A 21841-nucleotide genomic window follows, 5' to 3' on the forward strand; every position below is an offset into this window, starting at 1 on the left:
TGTCACAAATGGCAAGATTTTATTCTTTTTTTATTGCTGAATAATATTCCATTGTATACATATACCACATTTTTGGTATCCATTTATCTATTGATGGATACTTAGGTTGCTTCCATATCTTGGCTATTGTTAATAATGCTGCAGTGAATATAGGGGATGCATGTATCTTTTTGAATTAGTATTTTTGTTTTCTCTGAATAAATACCAAGAAGTGGTATTGCTGGGTTGTAGAGTAGTTCTATTTTAAATATTTTGAAGAATCTCCATACTGTTTCCATAGTGGCTGCTATAGTTTCCAACCCACCAACACTGCGACAAGGGTTCTCTTTTGTTTACATTCTCACCAGCACTTGTTTGTTATTTGTTGATTGTTTGATGACAGCCATTCTGACAGGTATGAGGTAGTATCACATTGTGGTTTTGACTTGCATTTATGTGATGATTAGTGTTGTTGAGCATGTTTCCATATGTTTGTTGGACATCTGTATGTCCTCTATGAATAAATGTCCATTCAGGTCCTGTGTCCATTTTTGAATTGGATTGTTTGGTTTTCTTTTGGCATTAGCTGTATGAGTTCCTTATGTATTTTAGATGTTAATCCCTTATTGATGTATCATTTGCAAATATCTTCTCTCATTCAATAGGTTATCTTTTTGTTTTGTTGATGGTTCCTTCACTGTATAGAAACTTTTTTGTTTGATGTAGTCCTGTTTGCTTATTTTTGCTTTTGTTGCTCTTGTCCAAGAAAAGATATTATTAAGACCCATGTCAAAGAGTTTACTGTCTATGCTTTCTTCTAGAAATTGTATGGTTTTAGATCTTACATTTAAATCTTTAATCCATTTTGAGTTTATTTTTATATATGATGTAAGAAAGTGGTCCAATTTCATTGTTTGCATGTATCTGTCCAGTTTTCTCATTACCATTTATTGAAAAGACTCTCTCTATCCCATTGTATATCCTTACCTCCTTTGTTGTAGATTGACCATATAAGTGAGGATTCTTTTCTAGGCTCTCTATTCTATGCCATTGATCTATATACCTGTTTTTATACCAGTACCATACCGTTTTGATTATTTTAGCTTTGTAGTATAGTTTAACATCAGAAAGTGTGATACTTCCCACTTTGTTCTTTCTAAAGATTTCTTTGACTATGTGGGTCTTTTGTGGTTATTTTTTATACTACAATATGTTAGTGAACTCATCTATATTGTTTTCTAAAAAGGTTATTTAATTCTTCTTAGCCAATTTTCTATTCATCTAAGATAACCTTCCTATTGTAGTACTGGAATGATAAATTTACTCAGAAATACTTATGAGAGAATTGTCAATATGATATAGCACTAAATAGAGTAAGGCCTGGTGATCTTACAATGTTTTCAAGAGATATGTGGTTGAGGAAAATTAAAGAAGCTGTCATGGATCTATACCATGCTTAAGAATTAATAGCCCAAAAAGAAAGTGCAAAGAAAAGTCAAAGACATTTTTAAGAACAAGATGAGGTGCTCTGTTTCACTATATATCAATACTGATTATGAAACTATAGTAACTTAGGACAGGTTTCAATTGAGACAGTATAGAGAAACAGATGAAACCAAATTTGCAAACCAAAAATTGACCAATGAGGTGGTATATGATAGGGGAGGTAGGATTACATATAATCAATTATCTCATGAGGAAAAAAATTAAAACAAAAACAAAAATCTCTTACTTTACACTATACACAGAATCTATTTCAGATGATTTAAGGTCTGAAAGATAACAAAATAAGTTATAAAGCTTTTAGAATACAATGAAGAAAATATATTTATAATCTTGAAATAGTAAAATTTTCTTAAACTAAATACAAAACAACAAAATACTGATAAAGTTGACTATTAACTCAAAATTTCTTTTTCATATACCATATTAAGAGTGAAAACTATGAATTATAACTGACAAAGGATCAGAATCTGGGATACACACACATATCAAGAAAACACAATTGAAAAATGAGCAAAATATATAAACCAAGCAATTTATATTGGAAATGTAAATTGCAAATAGACCTTTGAAAAGGTGGTCAATCTCAAAAGTAACCATGAAAATATGCATTTAAACTATAATGAAATACCACTTCACACCCCCCCAGACTGGACAACATGAAAATGTCTGGTAAAACCAAGTACTGCTAGGATGTTGATCAAGGAAAACTTATAAATGGTTGTAGGAATATAAAATTTTTGAAAATAATTTAATATTAAATATACTCTATAACCCAAGAAATATTCTCCTAGATGATATATAAACTAAGAAAACTCTCATATACAGACATAGATATAAACAAACGTATTTGTAACAGTATTACTGTACTTATAAAAGCAAAAATTGTCATCAGAATGTGAATATGATAAATTCATACAATCAACTACCATGCTGCAGTAAAAATTAGTGAACCAGAGTGATACACATCAAGATTCTCATAAACATAATGTTGTTGTAAATCAAAAGCAAGTTATGAAAAAAATGCAAACTGCATTATATCATTTATGTAAGGATTAAATTTCCAAAGCAATACAAAAATATTGTTAGCAGTAAAGCGCATGAAACTTATAAATGTATAAATATACGAATAAATATATAATTTAGGAATGAAGTTACCTCTGTAGGGTAAGAGGAGCAGAAATAAAGGAAAAGGAGTGGAAGCTTCAATCTTTCCTCTTAAGGTGTATGGTAGGTATATTAGTGTTCATTCTATTTTGTATATCTTAGTATGCAAAGTAATATTGAAAAATAAAAATTAATTTTCCAAACAAATTAAAACCTACAATAAAAAAGTATTTTCTTTAGCTAGATTGTTAATCTGAGAGATTAGTTTCATGGTAAGGGTCATCTAACAAAACTGAAGAAAACTCTTAATGATTTTTACTTCCTATTTAGAGTTTTTCCCCTACTTTTCAAAAGCTACACAACAAAGCAGCACTTCCTCCTACCCTTGTGGTATCCCACTGATTCTATCCTACCAAGCTTTAACAACTCTGAGCTCTACAAACCTATATCTCCATACATCAAAATTTAGCAATGTTTTCTATTTCCTCAAAGACTAATATCTAATTAAGTCAATCCTGTTAAGATATTAACAGCTGATAAAGCTAAAAGTGTTGTGCTTTCTCTATAAGTAGTTGTATTTTAATCAGGAATTGTCGGAGAGGAAATCTTTTAGGATACTGGTGACATTTCAGGCCTTCAGTGAGAAATATTAGGAAGATAGTTGGTATTGATTGTTTAAAATCACCCTATGTCTTTTATTTTCAAATAAGGTTAGTGTTGCTTATCCTAGAAACGGATTATCATTTCAAAAATTTTAGTGTTATGAGTCAGAGAAATTGATTAGCAATTTACAAAATTGTATAGACTTAATGTCTAGTCATTCATAGCTGTTATCTGAATAGCTAATCTGTTAAAACTGCCTTGGTTTGATTTTTAAAGTATTTACTGTTTTTGATGTTGGACCTTTGCTTGAATGACAGCCTAAAGATATTTAGCATTCTTCTTTCTTCAATTTTCAGATAGTCATCTGTATTTTCAGAGGGTTGATGACAGGGCAACTTGGTGTTTAAAGACAGCATCTGCATTTGCATTTCAATGGAAACCATTGAAATCTCTTCAATATGCCTTATTGTTTAAATAGTGAAGGTGGCCACATTTTGTTCAAGATTCATAAATCTTAGGAAAAAAATAGGCCATTGCATCCAAAGCCTATTTTACAGAGAATACTCTTTTCTCTTCTTATTTTTTTTAAAGCTAAAATCATGTTTCTTAAAACCCATAGGCACTACATCACGTCTGCACATATTTAAAATATTTTATCTATTTGGATTTTTATCACCTGAAATCACAGTTCTAGGCTAAGAAAAAGGGGAAGGGAGAACATGTGGTTTCAAGTATGTTATAGCGGCATCATTGATTTTTAATTTGGGATCCCCAAAAATATTTTTCTCCCCACTAGAGAGGAACAAGTTTGTTTTAACTTAGGAAAACAATTCATCTTAACACATGGGAGGTAACATTGTTGGTAGATATGTTGCCCTTTTGCAAGGATCTGTAGTTACTTGTAATTGGCTGTGATTTTTAATAGAATTTTTGTCAAATATTTTGGTTCAAGGAAATGAATTCTGGAGTTAAAATAAAAAATTCTGAGTTCAAGTGCAGGCAACTGGGTACCTTCCTGAGATGAGCCTTTGTGTCCTTCCTGTAAGTGTAGATAACACCAAGTAGTTTTAGGAAAGGATTAAATGAAAGAATATATGTGAAATATTAGATGACAACTCTAATTGAAAAAAAAAATATGCTGTGTGAAAGTCTTGTGTACACTGTATTCAAAAGAACTATAAAGGATTGCTACAATTGTAGGATTGTTGTGTCAGGTTTTTTTGTTTTGTTTTTTAGATTTTCAATCAGTACTTAAAATTTTTCATATCACTCCACTGACACACAGAGATGTGGCAAAATGTTTACATGAACAAATCTATGGATGAAAAAATAAAGCTACACAGAGGTCAATTCAAAATTTTGTCCTTTTAACAGTTTTTTCATCTCCTTGCCATTTCAGAACCCTTTCTTGCCGGTGTTTTATAACACATTTTCAAATGATCTGGCTTTTCAAAATGTATCTCATCCCTTTTTCCTTCTACACGAAAATCATATGAAATACTGGAAAGCTGTCCTTAAAACTCGGCCCACCTTCATGGCCCAGATAAAGTGGAAAATAATCCTTCTTGGTACTCTGCAGATGAGATGTCAGCCTCCAAAGTGTCTTCCTAGAAAATCCCTAGCAGCCAGAGATGATTTTTGACCTTGAAGATTTTAGCATCACAAATCTAAGAATATAAGAAAGTGCTTTTTTTCTTTTTTCTTTTTTTTACTAATCTGCGAGCTTACATCCTCCACATAGTGGCAGTTGAATGTCATGCAGTCTGACTGTATTAGCAATGTAGAGAACTAAAGGGAAGATTCTTTCTCTCCTCTAATGAAGAAGCACCTATAGCCTATATTCCACAAAGGAATGATTTCGGGATAGTAAAGCCATTTTCAAAGAGAGAATTCAGCAGGTGGATTTAGAAAATAAAAGAGGTCTAAATATAGTACAAGCTTCATTAATATGTTTAACATTGTTGGTTATGAGAGTTTAAAGAGAAGTGTGTGAGAATAGTGTCTGTGTATGCCTTTATGTGAGGGAGTACATGAGTGTGTGTGAATATGAGAGTGTGTTCATGGCAGGAGGAGCAGCGGTGAAAGCATGAAGGGTAGTTGGAAAACCCCCTCTCTTTTTGCGCATTGCCAGGGCAGCAACACCGGCCCCTAAAAAAGAAGAGAACGTGAGAGCAGGCACAAAAGGTCTCTGCCTTGACTGATGTGAAGCGACCGACCCGCGAGCAGAGACTTTTCTCCTTGGCAGTCAACAACCTGCAGCAGGAAAGGCGGGCGGGGGAGGAAACCCCGAGGAGGCGCTCCTGGCCGCCTCTTTGCTGAGAAAGCAGAAGCAGCATCCAGCGGAGCCACGAGCGCAGCGTCACTGAGCTCGTGCAGGTGCAAGGGCGCTCAGGCAGGCGCAGAGGCCGGGAGCGGCTCCTGCCGCCAAGGCGCCAGCGCTGCGGGACACTGCGCCGCGCGAGTCCCCGGAGCCGGTCCCGCACCGGGAGGAGCCGGCGGTCGCGTGCTACCCTGCGCGGTGCCTCCGACACCTGCCACGCGCACCGGGGGCGACAGAAGGAACCCAGAGAGCTCCGCCTGTTGTCCCATTCTCTAAAGGCAGCTTGTGACAGAGCCGGGAGAAAGCGAGCATTTTCAATTCTCCGCCGGACTGCGATTTTTCTTCTCACAATTTGGTAGAGCCCAAGTAGAGGTCAGAGGGGCAAGCGAGAATCTCAAAAAGGGGCCGAGAGCTGTGAACGTGGTCACTCCCGCCTGTCGCTGTAAAATATCCTTGACATTTTTCACACTTTGAAGCAGCTGCAGCTAGTGTCGTCGGAAAAGGAGGTGGGGAAAAAGAGGGGGCGGGGAGAGCGAGGAGACATCCAAGAGCCAAGAGCAGCGCCTCCTCGCCTGCCAATCCTGGCACCTGTGCGCCGAACCACTGCACCGAGGAGGACCCCACTCCGGGCGAACCCCGGACTTGAAACGACAGACACCCAGCCCGTGGGCAGCGGGTTCTCGCCGGAGGGACCTGCAGTTGCCCACTTGGGCCAGTGCTGTCTCCTGCAGCCGCGGGAGCGCACGGCCCCTGCGAACCGCCCACTGCACCCTGGTCCCCGGGGATCCTTGCCCAGCAGAGGCGCGGCAGCGGGCAGGGGGTGTTACAGAGTTGGGTGCACGATTCGGCTTTTCTGCTCATCTCTTCTCCGCCTAGGATTTATTGTTTGTGGAGGCGTCTGGGGGTGGGGAGGGAGCTGTGCCTGTGCCATCGCCGCCGCTGCCGCCGCCGCCGCTGCTGCTGCTGCGGTCGCTAGCGCGGCGCGCACGGCAGGCGGAGGCTGGGTAGTGGATGCGCTCCTGCCACCCCCGCCAGCGCTTCGGGCTTCCCCTCGTCCGCTTCCCGCCGGATCCTCTCCAGCCGTCCACCTGAAGGGCACCGGCGTTATGGTCTAACACAGCTCCTGCCTGGAATCCCCTCTTTCTCCTCCTCTTCCTCCTACACAACCCCTCCTCTCTATCTCCTCCGAGGACCCTCGTGTCCACTCCACTGCGGACCCAGACACTTTAAGGAATAGCCCTTGGCAGCTGCACGATTCAGTCTCTCCAGAACCTCATGGGCAGTTTCTCCTGCCGGCAATGTGAGTAGGATACTTTTGTTCGGTGGCCAAGGGGACTGCGGGGGGGGGACTCGCTGCGTGTGGCAGCTGGCTGTGAGCACTGGAGGTGTGGGACCCAAGCGGCCGACGGGGGGCGGGGGTGGGAGGACAGGAGCCTTCAGCGCTCCCTGGGAGCTGCTGGAGCGGTGGCCCGCGGAGGCGGCGGGGATGTGGTAGGTTGCCGGGCATTTGGAAATGGGGTGCTAGTTGTGTGGCTGCATGGGAACACTGAGTGGCCTGGGCGGATAGGAAACCCTAAAGGGTTACATATTGCAAAAAGGAAAGGTAAAGAGCGAATGCTGGGCGCTGGTGTTGGGACCATTGGTCGAGCTGTTCGTCTTAGCTCCTCTTTATTATCATGGGAATCTCCAGTTTTTTTCCCCGAAGATGTCTAAGGGTGAAGCGCTGTTTTGATCCTTTCTCTCTCTCTCTCTCTCTCTCTCTCTCTCTCTCTCTCTCTCTCTCTCTCTCTCTCTCTCTCTCTCTCTCTCACACACACACACACACACACACACACACTTGTGGCAGGTCGCATTTGTCCATTTATCTTGGAAGGTGTACTGTTGCTGTTTGTGTCTTTTTGTTTGAAAAATACAGTTAGAAGATCTTTATGCATTGGGGATTGAAGTGAAAGGGTGGGGTTAGAGGGATGGAGAGAAAGGGGAGCATGACAGACTAGAGGACGGAAAGAAGTGGGGAGCAATGGAGTGAAAGCTTTCCCTGGGAGTCAGGAAGAACCATGCCTCCCTCCCCCTAAGCCAGACAACTCCTGCCCACACATCTCCTTTGTGTTGCTCGGCAAAGCTTGTGAGCCTGCACTATTCCCAATCCCACTGCTGAGCCCTCTTCAGCATCTGTGTCCTCTTCTTCGAGTCATTAAAGATGCAGGACTAGTTTTGCATCCTATGTGGAAAGAGGGAAGGAAGCGCATTAACATTACTGTAATCATGGCACCCCAGCTCACGGACAATTAGATTGGCTTCCAAGATCTCTAATCTTAACTGGTTTGCAGAGTCAAGAACCGGGGTGAGAGAATGGGGATTGTACAGAATGCCTTTAAAAATAGTGTGACTTCGTAATAACGGAGATGGCTGCAACGTTGCTTCATTATACTACTTGGCCATCAGGGCTGAATAAAGGACCCGCCTCCGCCCTCTTCCTCACTGTCTCCTCCCCACCAAGTGACAAAGCGAGCGGGCTGGGCAAGAGGGCGCAGCGCCAGGCAAAAAAGGGAAGGGGTCACTTTCACAACTCCTGGGAATTGGCTTCAGAAAGGAACCATCTGCGACTCCCACGACTCCCACGACTCCCACGTTCCTCTCGAAGTTCTCTTTCAAAAGAAATTTAAAAAGACATAAAGGTCCTCCATCTGCTCTTTTTGGTTACTTTCATACTACACTTTCAACACACCGAATTTACCTGCAGTGGTAACTGGGTCAGCACATAAATATGTGTACCTGCATATGTTGAAATGTGGCTCTTGTTAGATGAAAAGCAGTTTGTATGTGAACATATTTTTACCTGGGCAGAATTTCTAAGCACAATAGAGATTTTATAGCGTGGGCGAGAAGAGTGCATTCCAGCGAAAGCAGGACACGTGATCTCTGCAATGGGAAAGATACAGTATTAGGAACTCGATTTTCTTTGTTTCAGGCTGAGCCTATGAGATGCTCAGCATCCCGGTTGCTTAAGTCCTCCTATAAGAAGGAAAAATATTAAAGTTGACGGTGGGAGGGGGGAAGGCTGCAGGAGTCGGGGGGGCGGTATAGGAGATAGAGAAGCACAGGTAGATAGATCCCTGTGAAGGGCTTGAACCTTCGCCTTTGCCTCCCACTTCTCCTGTTTTACCGCCCAGCTCCCATCCTGCCCCTCAACCCAGCCAGCCCCCTGTTTAAAAGTGAGGCGGTCTTTCCCGGCGACGTGTCGGAAAAGTTCTCCAGCCTCTGCACACGTGGGTTCTCCAGCGCCTCAGAACCTGCTGCGATTCGCAACAGATTCTGCCACCACCCCAGTCCAAGTGTCACGCTTCCATCCAGGCGTCCGTTGAGCTGACTTCACAGATTCTAAGAGAACCACCACGAGATCGTTTTGCAAAAGACAGTAGAACAGTCAAATCTGTGCTTCTTGGAAACCATTGATCTGGGAAAGAATGAGAAAGTAGGAATGTAGGAATAATTTTATTTTTCCTTAAAAATAAAAGTCATAAAACTAAAGTATTTCGATGGTGATATTTGGCTATGTCTGCATTTGAATTCCTGGGAAAATGTCTCAGGCCTGTGGAATGTGTGATTATTATTAGTTAAATGGCAATAGAATTTGTTCTAGACCCAACATTTAATTAAGTTACCTGACTTGGAGATTTCTTATTTCATTTTTCACTTCATGTTTTATTAAGTCACCTTAATGTACTGAATTTTTAAAAATGTGGGCTATTTCTATCCTATGCTGCATTGCATCATACTGATTTATTGTGGTAGGGAAGGCAGAGTCAATTTTCATGACATATTATGAAGTGAGAGTTCTTTATACATTTTATTTTTATACTTGACTGTCCAAGAAAAGATGTGTATTTACCATGGCAACTTTTACATTCTCCATCACGTGTGCCTGCACATATGCAGCTTCAAAATTAGAAGCAACTTCTTAAAGAAATAAACCTGGTCCAATTACAGTAGCCATGTTTTATTCAGAATTTTAGCACTGCTGTAGGCTGACATTATGAATTTTTTTATTAAAATATTCCACTTTTCTTTTGTAAGCTTTAATTTTTCTGCTTCTATAAAATACAGAACATAGCATAAAGTCTTTTAGTGTGTATTATTACTTGCTTTGGATTTTTAAAAAATCGTGAAAGTATAGTTAATATCACTTTGAATTTTTATCACTTATGAAAGTCATTAAATAACTATATTATCCACATAGTATTAATTCCCAGGGATATTTCTTAGATCTCTCTTATTTTCAGTATATTACACATGTTAATACTTGATATAATAAACACTTGGTTTCTTTAATTGTGACTTACAAGGTCCACTTTTAGAACAGTTGAAAATTTGAAGATAAGTTATGTTTTAATTGATGTATCAAAATTATATTTATTTAAACTATAATTTTATCTTCTGATGTCTATGGCCTCAATACAAGAATGGATCACACATTCCATGACATTATAACTTCATTCCATACCCAAATGAACAGTGTACACAGAGTAACCAACTATTGATAAATTACCATCTGAGTTATTTCTGAATTCTTATTACACTTTCTTCCTTCACACAAAATATGTCATAACTTTTTGACCACATCATCAGAAAAAGACATTATTTGGAGTATTTTGTTTTCTCCAGTAACAATGATTGCTTGTAGAGTATCATCCAGTCTTTTTTGAGTGAGTGTAGTCAGTCATGTAAATTTGCAAGATGACTTTAGGGGAGCCATTAATTCAAATCTATGACACAGAACAGACCTTTACATTGTGCCAAGCCAAATGACCATTAAGTAATTAATTCCTATCTCCAAGGAAAGACACATCGAAGGTGATTCTAGGATCCTCTGAGTTTTTACTTTTAGTCTTTTTAATCTGGGGGCCATGTCAGTATTCAGTGGAGCATTTTTAATGCCTCAGAATTAAAAAATGGAATTTTAATATAATACAATCTGACCATATAGTGTAGCAATTAAATTGTATTCTGAAGAAGCACAAAAGCAGAAAGGAAATGTATAGATGGTAGGTTTTGCCATATATGTTAGAATACTGAATCCTAAATTGTCAATGAAAGATAAAAATTAAAAGTGGCACTATAAATCAGTGATGTTTGGAAGGCGATGACTACAAATCAATATTTTTTCCTTTATGAAGTTTTTAGCTGTGTATTGTGAATCAAGTTTACATGATTAGAAATATTCATGTTTTTATAAAAAAATGCTCTAGTGAATCATCCTGAGGTAGTGAAAGAGAAGCAAGAAAAACTAAGGTACCTCCAGAATTAACATGTCATCTTAGGTAATATAAATCAGCCTCCTTTAACGCTATAAAATAGAGATCATGTATAATTGCTAATTTACAATTCTTGTGCACAGCAAATAATAAGACAAAGTGGTACATACAAAGTGATTTGGACATTTTAGAAAAGTGCAACATAAACTTCATAAACTTTTTGGTATAGATCAGTTTTCCTATAGTAGTGTGTGTGTGTACATGTGTGTGTGTGCACGCATGTGATTGTGTATAGCAATGTTATAGTATATTTTTAATAAATGGCATTTAGTTTATATATAATATATACTACACACACACATACACACACACACATACCACACGCACACACACCTTGGAATTAGGTGATTATGCTCAGAAATCCATGAGTTCTTGTGATCAGGAACCACCCGTCTTCTTGCTTCCCTTACCAGAATACATGAACTGTAATCATAATAACAACTATCTGTTACTAAACACCTACCATGAGTCAGGTGCTTTACTTCAAAGTAATCCTATAAAAAGCATTATTCTCACCATTTGAAAGATTAGAACATGAGATCAAAGGCAACAAGCAACAAGTTCATGTGATATAGGTAGAAAGTGATGATTTAAACCTGGATCTGGCTCTTGTACCTCTTTCTCCATTCCATGCCCACTCCTTTGTAGGCATAGATCGGAGCTTGTTAAATGACTGAAATCTGTAGATCACAGAACTATTTCCTAATGAATAAAGAAAAATTATCATTTTGAACCAGCTCTTCAAAGTGATCTACATGTTTGCAATGATATACCATATTACTTCTGTGACTATCATTTAATATTGGTACAGAAGATTACTGGTGTTAATCTTCCTGACATAATTAATTCATGACAGAAACATTTAATAAGCTGTTAGAATTTGTCGTATTAAAGTACATAAAGGAAGTTTTCAATAATGCAAGTTTTGCGTCAGTAGCTCTCATGTCCAATTTGAAACTATGGTGACATATTTGATACATAAGCCTCTGGAGAGTTGTGCTATTTAAATTATTAACTATAATAGAAAAATTACCATTTGTCATTCAATGACATATGGAAAATTATTAAGTAAATTTAATAACCCAAAGGATTTTCTGCATACACTCATTTTCATTACATTGTTCACTGCTTGATAAATTACTTAAAATCTCTATACAAAATATTGTTTTACTTTAATACACATGAAAGCAACAGTAGTTACAAGAGATGAAGTATGGAAATTTACATTAGCATTGACATGATCTGTTTAAATATTTTAATGATGGAGTAGATGCTTATATTATTTAAAGAATTAATTTATTGGCTTCTTAAAGATGTAGTTTCTTTAGTTGTGCTGGAATATTTTTGCTCTACATGTTCAATAAGACTGAGAGCACATTTAACATCAGAAGATAGTGATACCATGCCCAGGGTAGTAGCGTAACAAATTTGTTAAGTTGAAAGCAAAGGAATTGTAGGGTACATGTATAAGTGTGTGTGCCAGAACAGGTGGGAGATGGATGGGTGTGGGTGTAAATGTTCAGATAGAATTAAATATTGTGATATTCAGGAGGTAAATTAGTATGAAAATGAGTAAGGAGCTATAGATTGCAATTATAGAGAAGAGGTAACTGACCTGAAAATAAAAATACTAACAGTGTAAGTAGTATCACTAACATGAGATTTTCATAGGGAGAAAGAAGAAGATGGAACCATAACATGCAGAGTTAGCAGAGGAAAAGATGGGAAAACAGTTGAAAAAGAGCTGTTTGAGTTAATTCACCAAGAAAAATGTAACTATTAAGGATATTATCATATTGAAATAGATAAAGATACTTTGAGGTAGTGGCGAAATATTGTATGGATGGATGGCAGCATTATAAATTATTTGGTAATACAAGGAAAGGCAAGAAATGAACCTTATGGAGACAGTGCCTAAGCATTATGAAGACATTTGTTGCACTAAAAAGGTGACTAATGGACACAAAGCTAAAATATGTCAGCTGAATTTAAAAAATAATGTGACACAAATGGTGTAACTAAAATAACTTAAAAGTGCAAATGATTTGACTTCTCGAATAGTAACTGCTTAAGTGTTTTGCATTTAATGCACTCACCACTGTAGTTCTGGAGATGTAGCTCAGACCACATATATTAGCACTGATATCACATCGAATATTTACTCCAGTGTTATTCTGAGTCAGTGTAATTCAAGACGTGAAAAAATTTTCTTCCCTACTTCAAGTGTGATTACTTTCTTAAGACAATTATAAAAGCTATTGTAATTAAATCAAATACCTATTTAAGCTTCCGGTGATTGTTAAATATTAGCAATGTCCTTAGGGTAAGACCATATTGTTGAACATTGGGCATACCTCTCACATGCCCACACAGCTGTAATTGCTTTGTTTTACAATACACACACACACGCACACACACACACAAATGCACACACACGCACACACACATACACACAGCTGTAATCTTACTATTTCATAAGTTCCTAACACTTCAGAGATAGAAAGGACTTGAGAGAATCTTATTTTACAAAAGAGGAAACTGAGCCCAGTTACATTTGCTTTCTTGCTCAAGATCATACAACTGTTAGTGAGAGAGACAGAAACTGAACCAGATGTCTTGGCTCCCAACCTCCACCAGTAAAACCACACCATTGACACTGTTGAAGTCCTCTATACTACAGCAAAAGGAAATAGAAAAAAAAAAGATCTTTAATCCAATTAATGAAGCCAGCCAATATCGTGACCCACCCAAAATACATTTCTTTCTCATTTCATTTTTGGCCTGAATTTTGGCCTAAGTTTCTATTTGGCCTAAGTTTTTTGGACAGTTGCCTTATCTTTCCACTTTGATTTGACTGTCTAGGCAGTTTAATGCTACAAATTTAACATCTATTACATACTTTATTTTAAAAATATATCTTTATTTAAGAAGTATGAAATTTATTTCACTAATGTTAAAGCATCCTAATTTTGGATACTATACCCTTTTTAATGAAAATTAAAATGTTCTTTGAATTATTGATCTTTTTAATATAATGCCAACTAAATGAATATTAGATGATGAAGAACTGGTCAGTTCATTTCAGATAAATGAATTATCTTCTAAATGTGTTAATTTCCTTAAAGATCAGTGAGTGGGAATGATTTAAAGTAAAATTAGGCCTTTGTATAAAATATTACCTTAAATATTAATTAAGAAAACATTCTAATCAAGAAAATAAAATACGGTACAGTTAGAATTTGTGAAACATACACACTTCTATGATTTTTTTCTTACAGTTACATTTTGAAGGATCCTTTGAAATAAGCTCTCTCTTACTACTAAATATATGTTTATGTATCTGTTATGACTTCGCTTTCATGAGACAAATTTGAACTTAATGTTTCTCATTTAACGATTTTTCTAATGCTAATATTCTGACTACACTCTACCTAGAAGCTTTGGTTACTGGGAAACTTAGGGTAAGATGTTTTTTCTCTAACTGCTAAAACATATTAGCAATAATTATAAAGCATTTTTGAAATTGTGATGTACATCTCTTAAAATATGTATTTGGTTTATATACAATGAGATAACAAACAAAAGTATTGATTTAACAAGACATACCTACATAGTCATACATAATAACCCTCTTTAAAAGGCAAATTAAAATGTCTTAGTACAATAATGCTTAAAATTGAATTAAAAAAAACCATGGTGACTAAATTAGTCCATTACATATCAGCACATTAGCTATGCTTTTTATTTGTAGAATCGTTCTTATTCATGCCAGCTTTCAATGTACTGTTCTGGGACTCGTGGGTGTGATAGAACGGAACATATTTCTGTATCTGTGAATATAATCCCACACACCATTTTACATGACAAAATCTCAATGTCCTAAGACTAGGTGTTAAAGATAAGGCAAGGTGTCAAGCTTTACCAGTGCAGGGTTTGAACTACCGCCGTAATAATACCTGTTTTATCTTTCAAAGTATCTTATTTTATTTAACGAGATTACTTAGATTTATAATATGAGGAGTTATGGATATTTTGTGTTTGCTTGCTTTGCTCGCTTACTTAGCTTTGCTTGCTTGCTTGCTTTTTCTGCCTCGACATATCTAAGGTTTGCTTCTTGCAAACAAAAAGCAAGCTGCTGAAACTCAAACAAATAGCCTCCAAAGTGGGATATGAAAAAGGCAGGGGAGGTGCAAAGGTGATGTATTTTTGTACCTTGGTACAGAATGAAACTACTAGAACTATAATGCATGTTCATTTTCTATATGAAAATCATAAAGAAAATAAGATTTATTAATAGTTCATAAGTACATAGATTAACAGGATCATATTCTATATTTAGATGAGATACATGTTCATTTATGAATATATACTGGAAAATTAAGAAGACAATGGATAAAATTGAGAATACATTTATCTTAAAGTCTAAAATGTGCTGGTAGGTAAAAAGTTTTGTATAAGCAGTGTTTAACATCTGTTTTTCCTAAATATAATTGTATATATGTTAAGCATTAAGGCCTTTATGTATCTCTCCCTAAATATACTCCCTGAACCAGGCCAAGGACACTTCTGTAGCAGTTGGCAAGGTATATATCTTGTCTACTGTTTATTAATGAGCATAAATTTAGCCCTGAGTACATGGTTTGATGGTAGCTGCTAAGGGAATGACATGTCAGTCTCTTTATAATCAGTCTTAGGGATGCAGTTGTCATTCCTTTTGGCTCTAAGTGTGACCAGGACAGCTCTAAATTTGCATTTCTTCTTTGCATATGTAAAGTTATAGATAATTTTTTGAATAGAATATGTTCTTAATCTCTTTCCCATGTTCCTAGTAGAATTTATTTGTATGATTATGTGTGAAAACTACATAGGAATGCAGAAATAAGAAAGTTGAATTTGGAATCCGGGAATATAGATGAATATGTTCTTGTCTTAAATATCACTTGTTTCTATGTTATTGTTTAACAATAGATAAAATAGTATATTTTTTATATAGAAGGTAGAACGTTTTATAAGGAGTCAAGAATAACAGTCTGGTGAGCTCATGTTATAAAAAGTAATATAATAGCTTCTAGTACTTAGCTTGAAAAGGAAGGCAACAAAAAACTCTACAATGCTACTTGAAGGGTTTTGCACTCTCTTCTGGATTTGAGTCAAGAAAGACATTTAACCTAAAGCTAAGTAAAGATCACTGTTAAGTTTGTTAATTTTTGTTAGATTGCTTAGTTGGATGAAAAAAATATAGACTATGACTATAGTTTATGAAACTTTAGAGTTCCTGGGTTACCCATTTTTTAAACAACCCTTTTAAAAATTTTATCAAATTTATTGGGGTAGCATTGGTTACTAAAATTATATAGCTTTCAAGTCTATAATTCTATATACATCATCTGTATGTTGCATTTTTTAAATACTCTAACCTTGAAATTATGTGATTTGTGTCATCACCCAAAGATCACTTTTAGTTGGTCTTTATTGGGATACTTCAGTCTGTGAATATGCTTCATTCGTAGCATCATTACGTAATTGTTTAAATGGCTGTCTCCAAAACCAGTACACACATATGACTCACTTGATTTTGTATCCCTGGCAAACTAGCTCATAGCATAATGCAGGAAAAAAAATATGCATGTTGTGTGAATGGTTTCACTTATGTTTCCAAATGCCTCTAAGTGACTCTTGTAGCCATTAGAGTGGTTCCCCTCAATTTCATCTCTTTCCTTTCTGGGAACATCATAGATTGTACTTCCTAGTTCCTCTTTGAAATTAAGCATGGCTTGTAATTTACTTTGGCCAATGCAACAGGAACAAAAAGTGAGGCATGTCTCTTCTGAGTAGAAGTGTTTATGACCTAGTGCAAGATTTGCTCTTCCTTGATGTAGCAATTATAGAAGCATACATGAAAAGAAAATGTGAATGCGTATCTATTCCTTCTATATACTAAATTCTTCCAGCTTTTTCTGTTATGCTTTAAAATTCGGAAAGAACAGCTTACCCCTGGTCCTTTTATATTTGGTTTACTGCAATGAGCAGAGAAGTGTTAACCATTGGTACAATTTGTTTTAAAAAACCCATCTCAAATACTTAGTAGCCTCTCGTAGACCTGTAGCCCCCCAGGTATCCATATTATCAACTTCTCTGGGCAAGGCCACACACATTTGCAATCATCCTGTGTAGTCCCTTTCCTAGAGCCCATCACATTTATATCCTGCTCTTCTGTCAGCTAAGACACACTATAAATTGCTGCCCAGAGAGTGCATATATAAGAACAGTGGTTATTCTTTTTCCGTGTACATATCATGAATACATTATTTTGAAATGTGTTAAGCTTCAAGTTACCAACAATTAGTGGCTTGACTGAGCAAGATAGTTATTTTACCCCTTCCTCCAGTTAGTATTTGCAGTTTTAACTAACAATTTTGGAACATCTCAATGGCTTACAACCACAAACATTTTTTTCTCACTTATTGCTGTGTGAGGCAGCAACAACTCTGCTTGGCCCTGTTCACCCAGTCTTCTCACTCCAGCATCCAAGATGAAGAAGTAACTCGCATTGGGGATTAGTTGTTTTCCTGGTAGAAGGCAGCAGCAAGAGTCCAATCTGACCCACTAAAGTTCAGTGAAAGCTTCTGCTCGCACATAGCATCTTTTAGCCATTCACACATTCCATTGACTAAAGCTAGTCACATAACCAAGTATGGAGTGGCAAAAAAATGAATGAGTAAACATATACACTTTTATTAAGACTTAGTGAAGCTGTTAGGAACTCCAACTCTTTCCAAATCATTGTCTATCTTTTGGGTAGTGTTCTTAGCATGTATACTCTGAGTTTCCCTACCTTAACATAACTGCTTTCAAATAGACTGCCACCAAAAATAATAGTGGTAGCGTATATCAATTCCGATTTCACCAGGTCTCTTTGTGTGTGTGTGTGTGTGTGTGAGATGTTGTTGTTGTTGTTATTGTTGTTGTTTTAATCCTGCACAATCTTCAGATCTGTTTAATATAATAGTATTTGTGAATATATTTTGATTTTTTCTTATTTGATTGAGCTGAAATGTATTTTACAAATTTCTCGAATAAATTACTTTTGGTAGACCCTGCTAATTCCCTAGCATGAGCACTGGTATAAAATAACATTCATCTTGAAATTTAGGTTAATAGTAATTCAATTTTAGTTTGAGGAAACAGAATTTTATATCTTTTCAAGTACTGGAGCTTAGTTATAAAATAAAATTTTATTTTTTTATGTAAATCTGGAGGATCTATGGAGTGATTTCGATTCTAAGAGGGGATATAATTTGAAACTTTCAAGATAACTATCAGCTCATCTGAAATGCCCTTTTTATATTTTTAAATATATACTTTATATATTTTTTGCTCAGTTCCACTTTAGCACTTTGGGTTGTAATATATGTATTTTATGAAACATGTTTTCACAAAGGAAAATTTATTTTTGTTTTGCTAAACAAAATTATTAAAATTGTATTATTTCTAATTAAAATAATTTCTTCAAAAGTAATGTTTAACCTCCTTTGGTGTGCTTTTGAAACTACTCGGGCTCCTACTTTGAATGGTAACAATTACTACTAGATGGGTGTTTTCAAACATTTTTGTAATCATGGAGTGCTTTTACTGGGTGAAATAGTACAAAAACTCCAATGCATAAAGCAAAGACTAAAAAAACTGCTATGTTTGAAAATAACCATGTTTCATGTTCAAGAATTATCATGCTAAAGTATAATTATTTTATAATTTCTCGCTTTCTATTTTAACAGAAAAATATTTTACCTCCAATTGGGAAAATTATGAGAAAATATAGGCATTATTTATTTTCAGCTACAAATTATCAACAAATTTAGAGTTGAGCAAGGTCATTTGAATTGTCATTTGAGTACAAATTGAGTTGCCCTGCATTAACTCTTCATTTTTTTTATTTTGATTGACAGAGGGCGATGTTATCCACACAAAGACTCCCATATGGTTTCACTTTATCACACCAATTATCAGAGTGTATCTGAGGCCTCTCCAAGACAGAAAGGTATTTGAGACTGCCAGTTCCGCCTCTTAATGAATATTTTCTGTGCCCCGCTAAATAAGCAAAATGGTAGAGAAAGTACAACACCAGGATAATCTGAGACAGATGAAATGATTGACTCATTTTGTTAATATGGCTCATTAGGATGACTTTTGTTTCTGTACTTGTCTGGGCTTGGGATCACTTCCTTCCCTCATCCTAAATTTCCTGTTGAGACTGGTTACAGTTTTTATGAAAGCGAACTCCAGACTGATCAGCAAAAAAGAGCTGTAGGAGCAAAGGTAGACAGAATGGTTATGTCCTCAGAATTTCATTTCTCTATTATCCCATATAACAGAAATATTTGAGGGTATTTTGGGGGTCTTCTATTTTAGAAGACATGGAATTTTTATTACCTTTGTTGGCTAACCTATATTACTCTCTTGCCTTCCATCATCTTGGTATTGAACATTTTATCAAATATCTGTCAAAATTTTATCTTGCTGGCATCTGTAGTTTAGTGATACTCACAGTTAAATTGCAGTCAGACCAAAATTATGGATTTAAATTTTTTCTGTTTCTTTCTTGCAAAGTATCCTTAGGAAAGTTATTTTTAACTCTCTACATCATAGTCATAGTTTATTCACCCTTGAAATGAGCATAACAATACCCATTTTACATAAATATCGTAATGATTAAATAATTTATGTAAAAGACAAAGTGGCATACTATTGTCCCAGTAATACTCTGGACATGCAAATCAAATCACCTTATTTCCTTCTCATTGGAAGGGGCTTATTGATTTGTCATTTCTTTTGGGATAAAGACCAAAATCCATAATTTTTTCCTTCAAGTCCCTCAGGTTTGGCTAGTATCCACACTGCAGCTTCACTTCCTTGCATGTCCAAAAATGCTGGCCTTCTTTCAGTGCCTTGAAAAGGCCTCGTTCCCAACAACCTCAGAGCCTTTACACGTGCTATTCTCATTAACTATTCTTTTCGCATGGATAACTCCTATATTCTACCTTTCTATTTCAACTGAATGCTCACTTCCTATAAAAAGCTATTATATTGCCTTTTGGTACTATGCATATAGTACAGTGCTTCACAAAGTTTCATACATGCTCATTGAGTATGAACTGCTATCCTAATCTACAGTTTTATCTTTCTGATGTTTTGAAATGTTTATCTTGAACATTTACAAAAATGCTTCAAAATGAATTTATATAAAATGAAATAAAGTAGAATTTATATAAAATGAAATAAAGTGGCATTTATTGGGAACCTGCTATCATTTCAGGAACTTATCTAGGCATGCTACATATGATTTTCTTCATGTAATCCTCACCAACTCTGTGAGCAAATATGATTTTTAGGAAAGAGATAATATATATGTATAATTAAGGTCTTTGTGCCAAATCAAGAGGCTGAAGAGAAGCATGCAAATCAAGTTATAGACTAAGAAAATACTTTTTTTTATTGAAAAGCTAGAGAATTACAGGGAAGTTTTATTATTACATAAAGAATTTTTTATGTTGTAGAGTATTTTAATCCTTTTTTTAGGGATACCATTTGTAGAGATCAGGCTAGATGAAATGTAAAGTCTTTGAAAAGATGATAGTCTATATCTTGCACATAATTTATATATTTGTAAATTAAGTCACTATTATTAAAATAATTCCCATGATGTCTATACTTATTGCACCATAAATACAAAAAGAAAAGTTTTGAAAAAGCCTACAGATGTCAAGAATAAGTTGTAAGTGATGATAATAAATATTTCTTAAAGTACGGTATGTGATAAAACACTTGCAGGCAGTTAAATGAGGGGCACTGACCTTGTCAGAATGACAGAGCCAGCCACCAGTGTATTCAGAAAGAACTACATGAACTGTTATGAAGAAATATATCCTTCTAAAATTTTTAATTAGCAAACTGTTGTTATTTATCTTATGTATTTTATAAGATAATGTCTTTGGTTTCTTTATACCTCAAATACGGTGAACATGAACTAACTAACCAATGTCTTTGGTTTCTTTATGCTTCAAATACAGTGAACATGAACTAATTTTGGCTCACCAAAATGGTTCTTAAAATGAAAAGACTATGAATTCTTATATTAATCTGTAGAGAATGGAGGGTTATTATAAACTTAAATCTACTATTGTTAAATAGTGGAGGTACTAAGAGCTGGTCTGATATTCAGCCAGGCTTACTGTTCTCGTTATGTTTGATGAGAAACCAGAATTTTGTAATAAAATTAAGTTTCTGTCAATTTAAAATTTTAACCTACTTAAAAGTTTTTGTCTTTTCTTCTGCCTCCTTCCCTATGTGTAAGAATTTAATATATTACTATAATTGGTCTTTCTGACTTCAGTCTCCCTCACCCATCTGTCAAATTAATCTTTGTGAATGCCTTCCTTGAAAAATTAATTTTCCTTCTGGGAGATCTCCAATAGTTCCCCATTGCTTAAAAAAGTCTCATTTCTTAAGTTGAAGCTCACAAGACTTCAAATTCAACTTACAACTTTCTCAGACTTATTCTCTCTTCCTTCTTTACACAAATTCCACTCTGTTGAAACTGAGCTGAGTTCTCCAAAGAGACCAGGCTTCCTCATAGGAATGTTTCGAAGATTACACAGGATAATAGATACAAAGCAACAAGTGAAGAGCTTAGTGCTACTAGTCGAGGCTTGATAAATGCTAGCCTCGTACCACTTGCTTTATTGAGGTCTTACTGCCCCTAAATGTACCAGTGAATTGACCTAGATCACAATGAAATATATGTTCTATTGATTATAAAAACAAAACGTGAAGGGAGATTGTGTAGAATTTGTGGTCAGTAGCAAGGGCTTCAGCTTCAGCTGGTCTGGAACAGGCTCTAGCCCTGCCTTTCATCAGCTGTGAGACTACGGATAAATTAGTCTCTCTGAGCCTCAGTTTCTGATGTGCAAAGAATGCCAAGTCATCCTGTTCTGGTAGAGGAAGGGAGGAGGATTAG

At 36.2% G+C, this 21841-nt stretch overlaps 1 protein-coding gene across 1 annotated transcript in view; it reads left to right on the plus strand.

Annotated features, from left to right (window-relative positions):
• LRRC7 (leucine rich repeat containing 7) overlaps nt 1–21841 on the plus strand; it is a 1130220-nt gene that overhangs the window by 689518 nt on the left and 418861 nt on the right. The window contains exon 9 of the mRNA XM_039838554.1: nt 5324–6812. Coding sequence (XP_039694488.1) covers nt 6811–6812 — 2 coding nt within the window. The 5' untranslated portion in view covers nt 5324–6810. The remainder of the gene's footprint in view (nt 1–5323; nt 6813–21841) is intronic.

This window comes from Pteropus medius, unplaced genomic scaffold, assembly GCF_902729225.1.
Source record: "Pteropus medius unplaced genomic scaffold, Ma_sr-lr_union100, whole genome shotgun sequence".
Lineage (NCBI taxonomy): Eukaryota > Metazoa > Chordata > Mammalia > Chiroptera > Pteropodidae > Pteropus > Pteropus medius.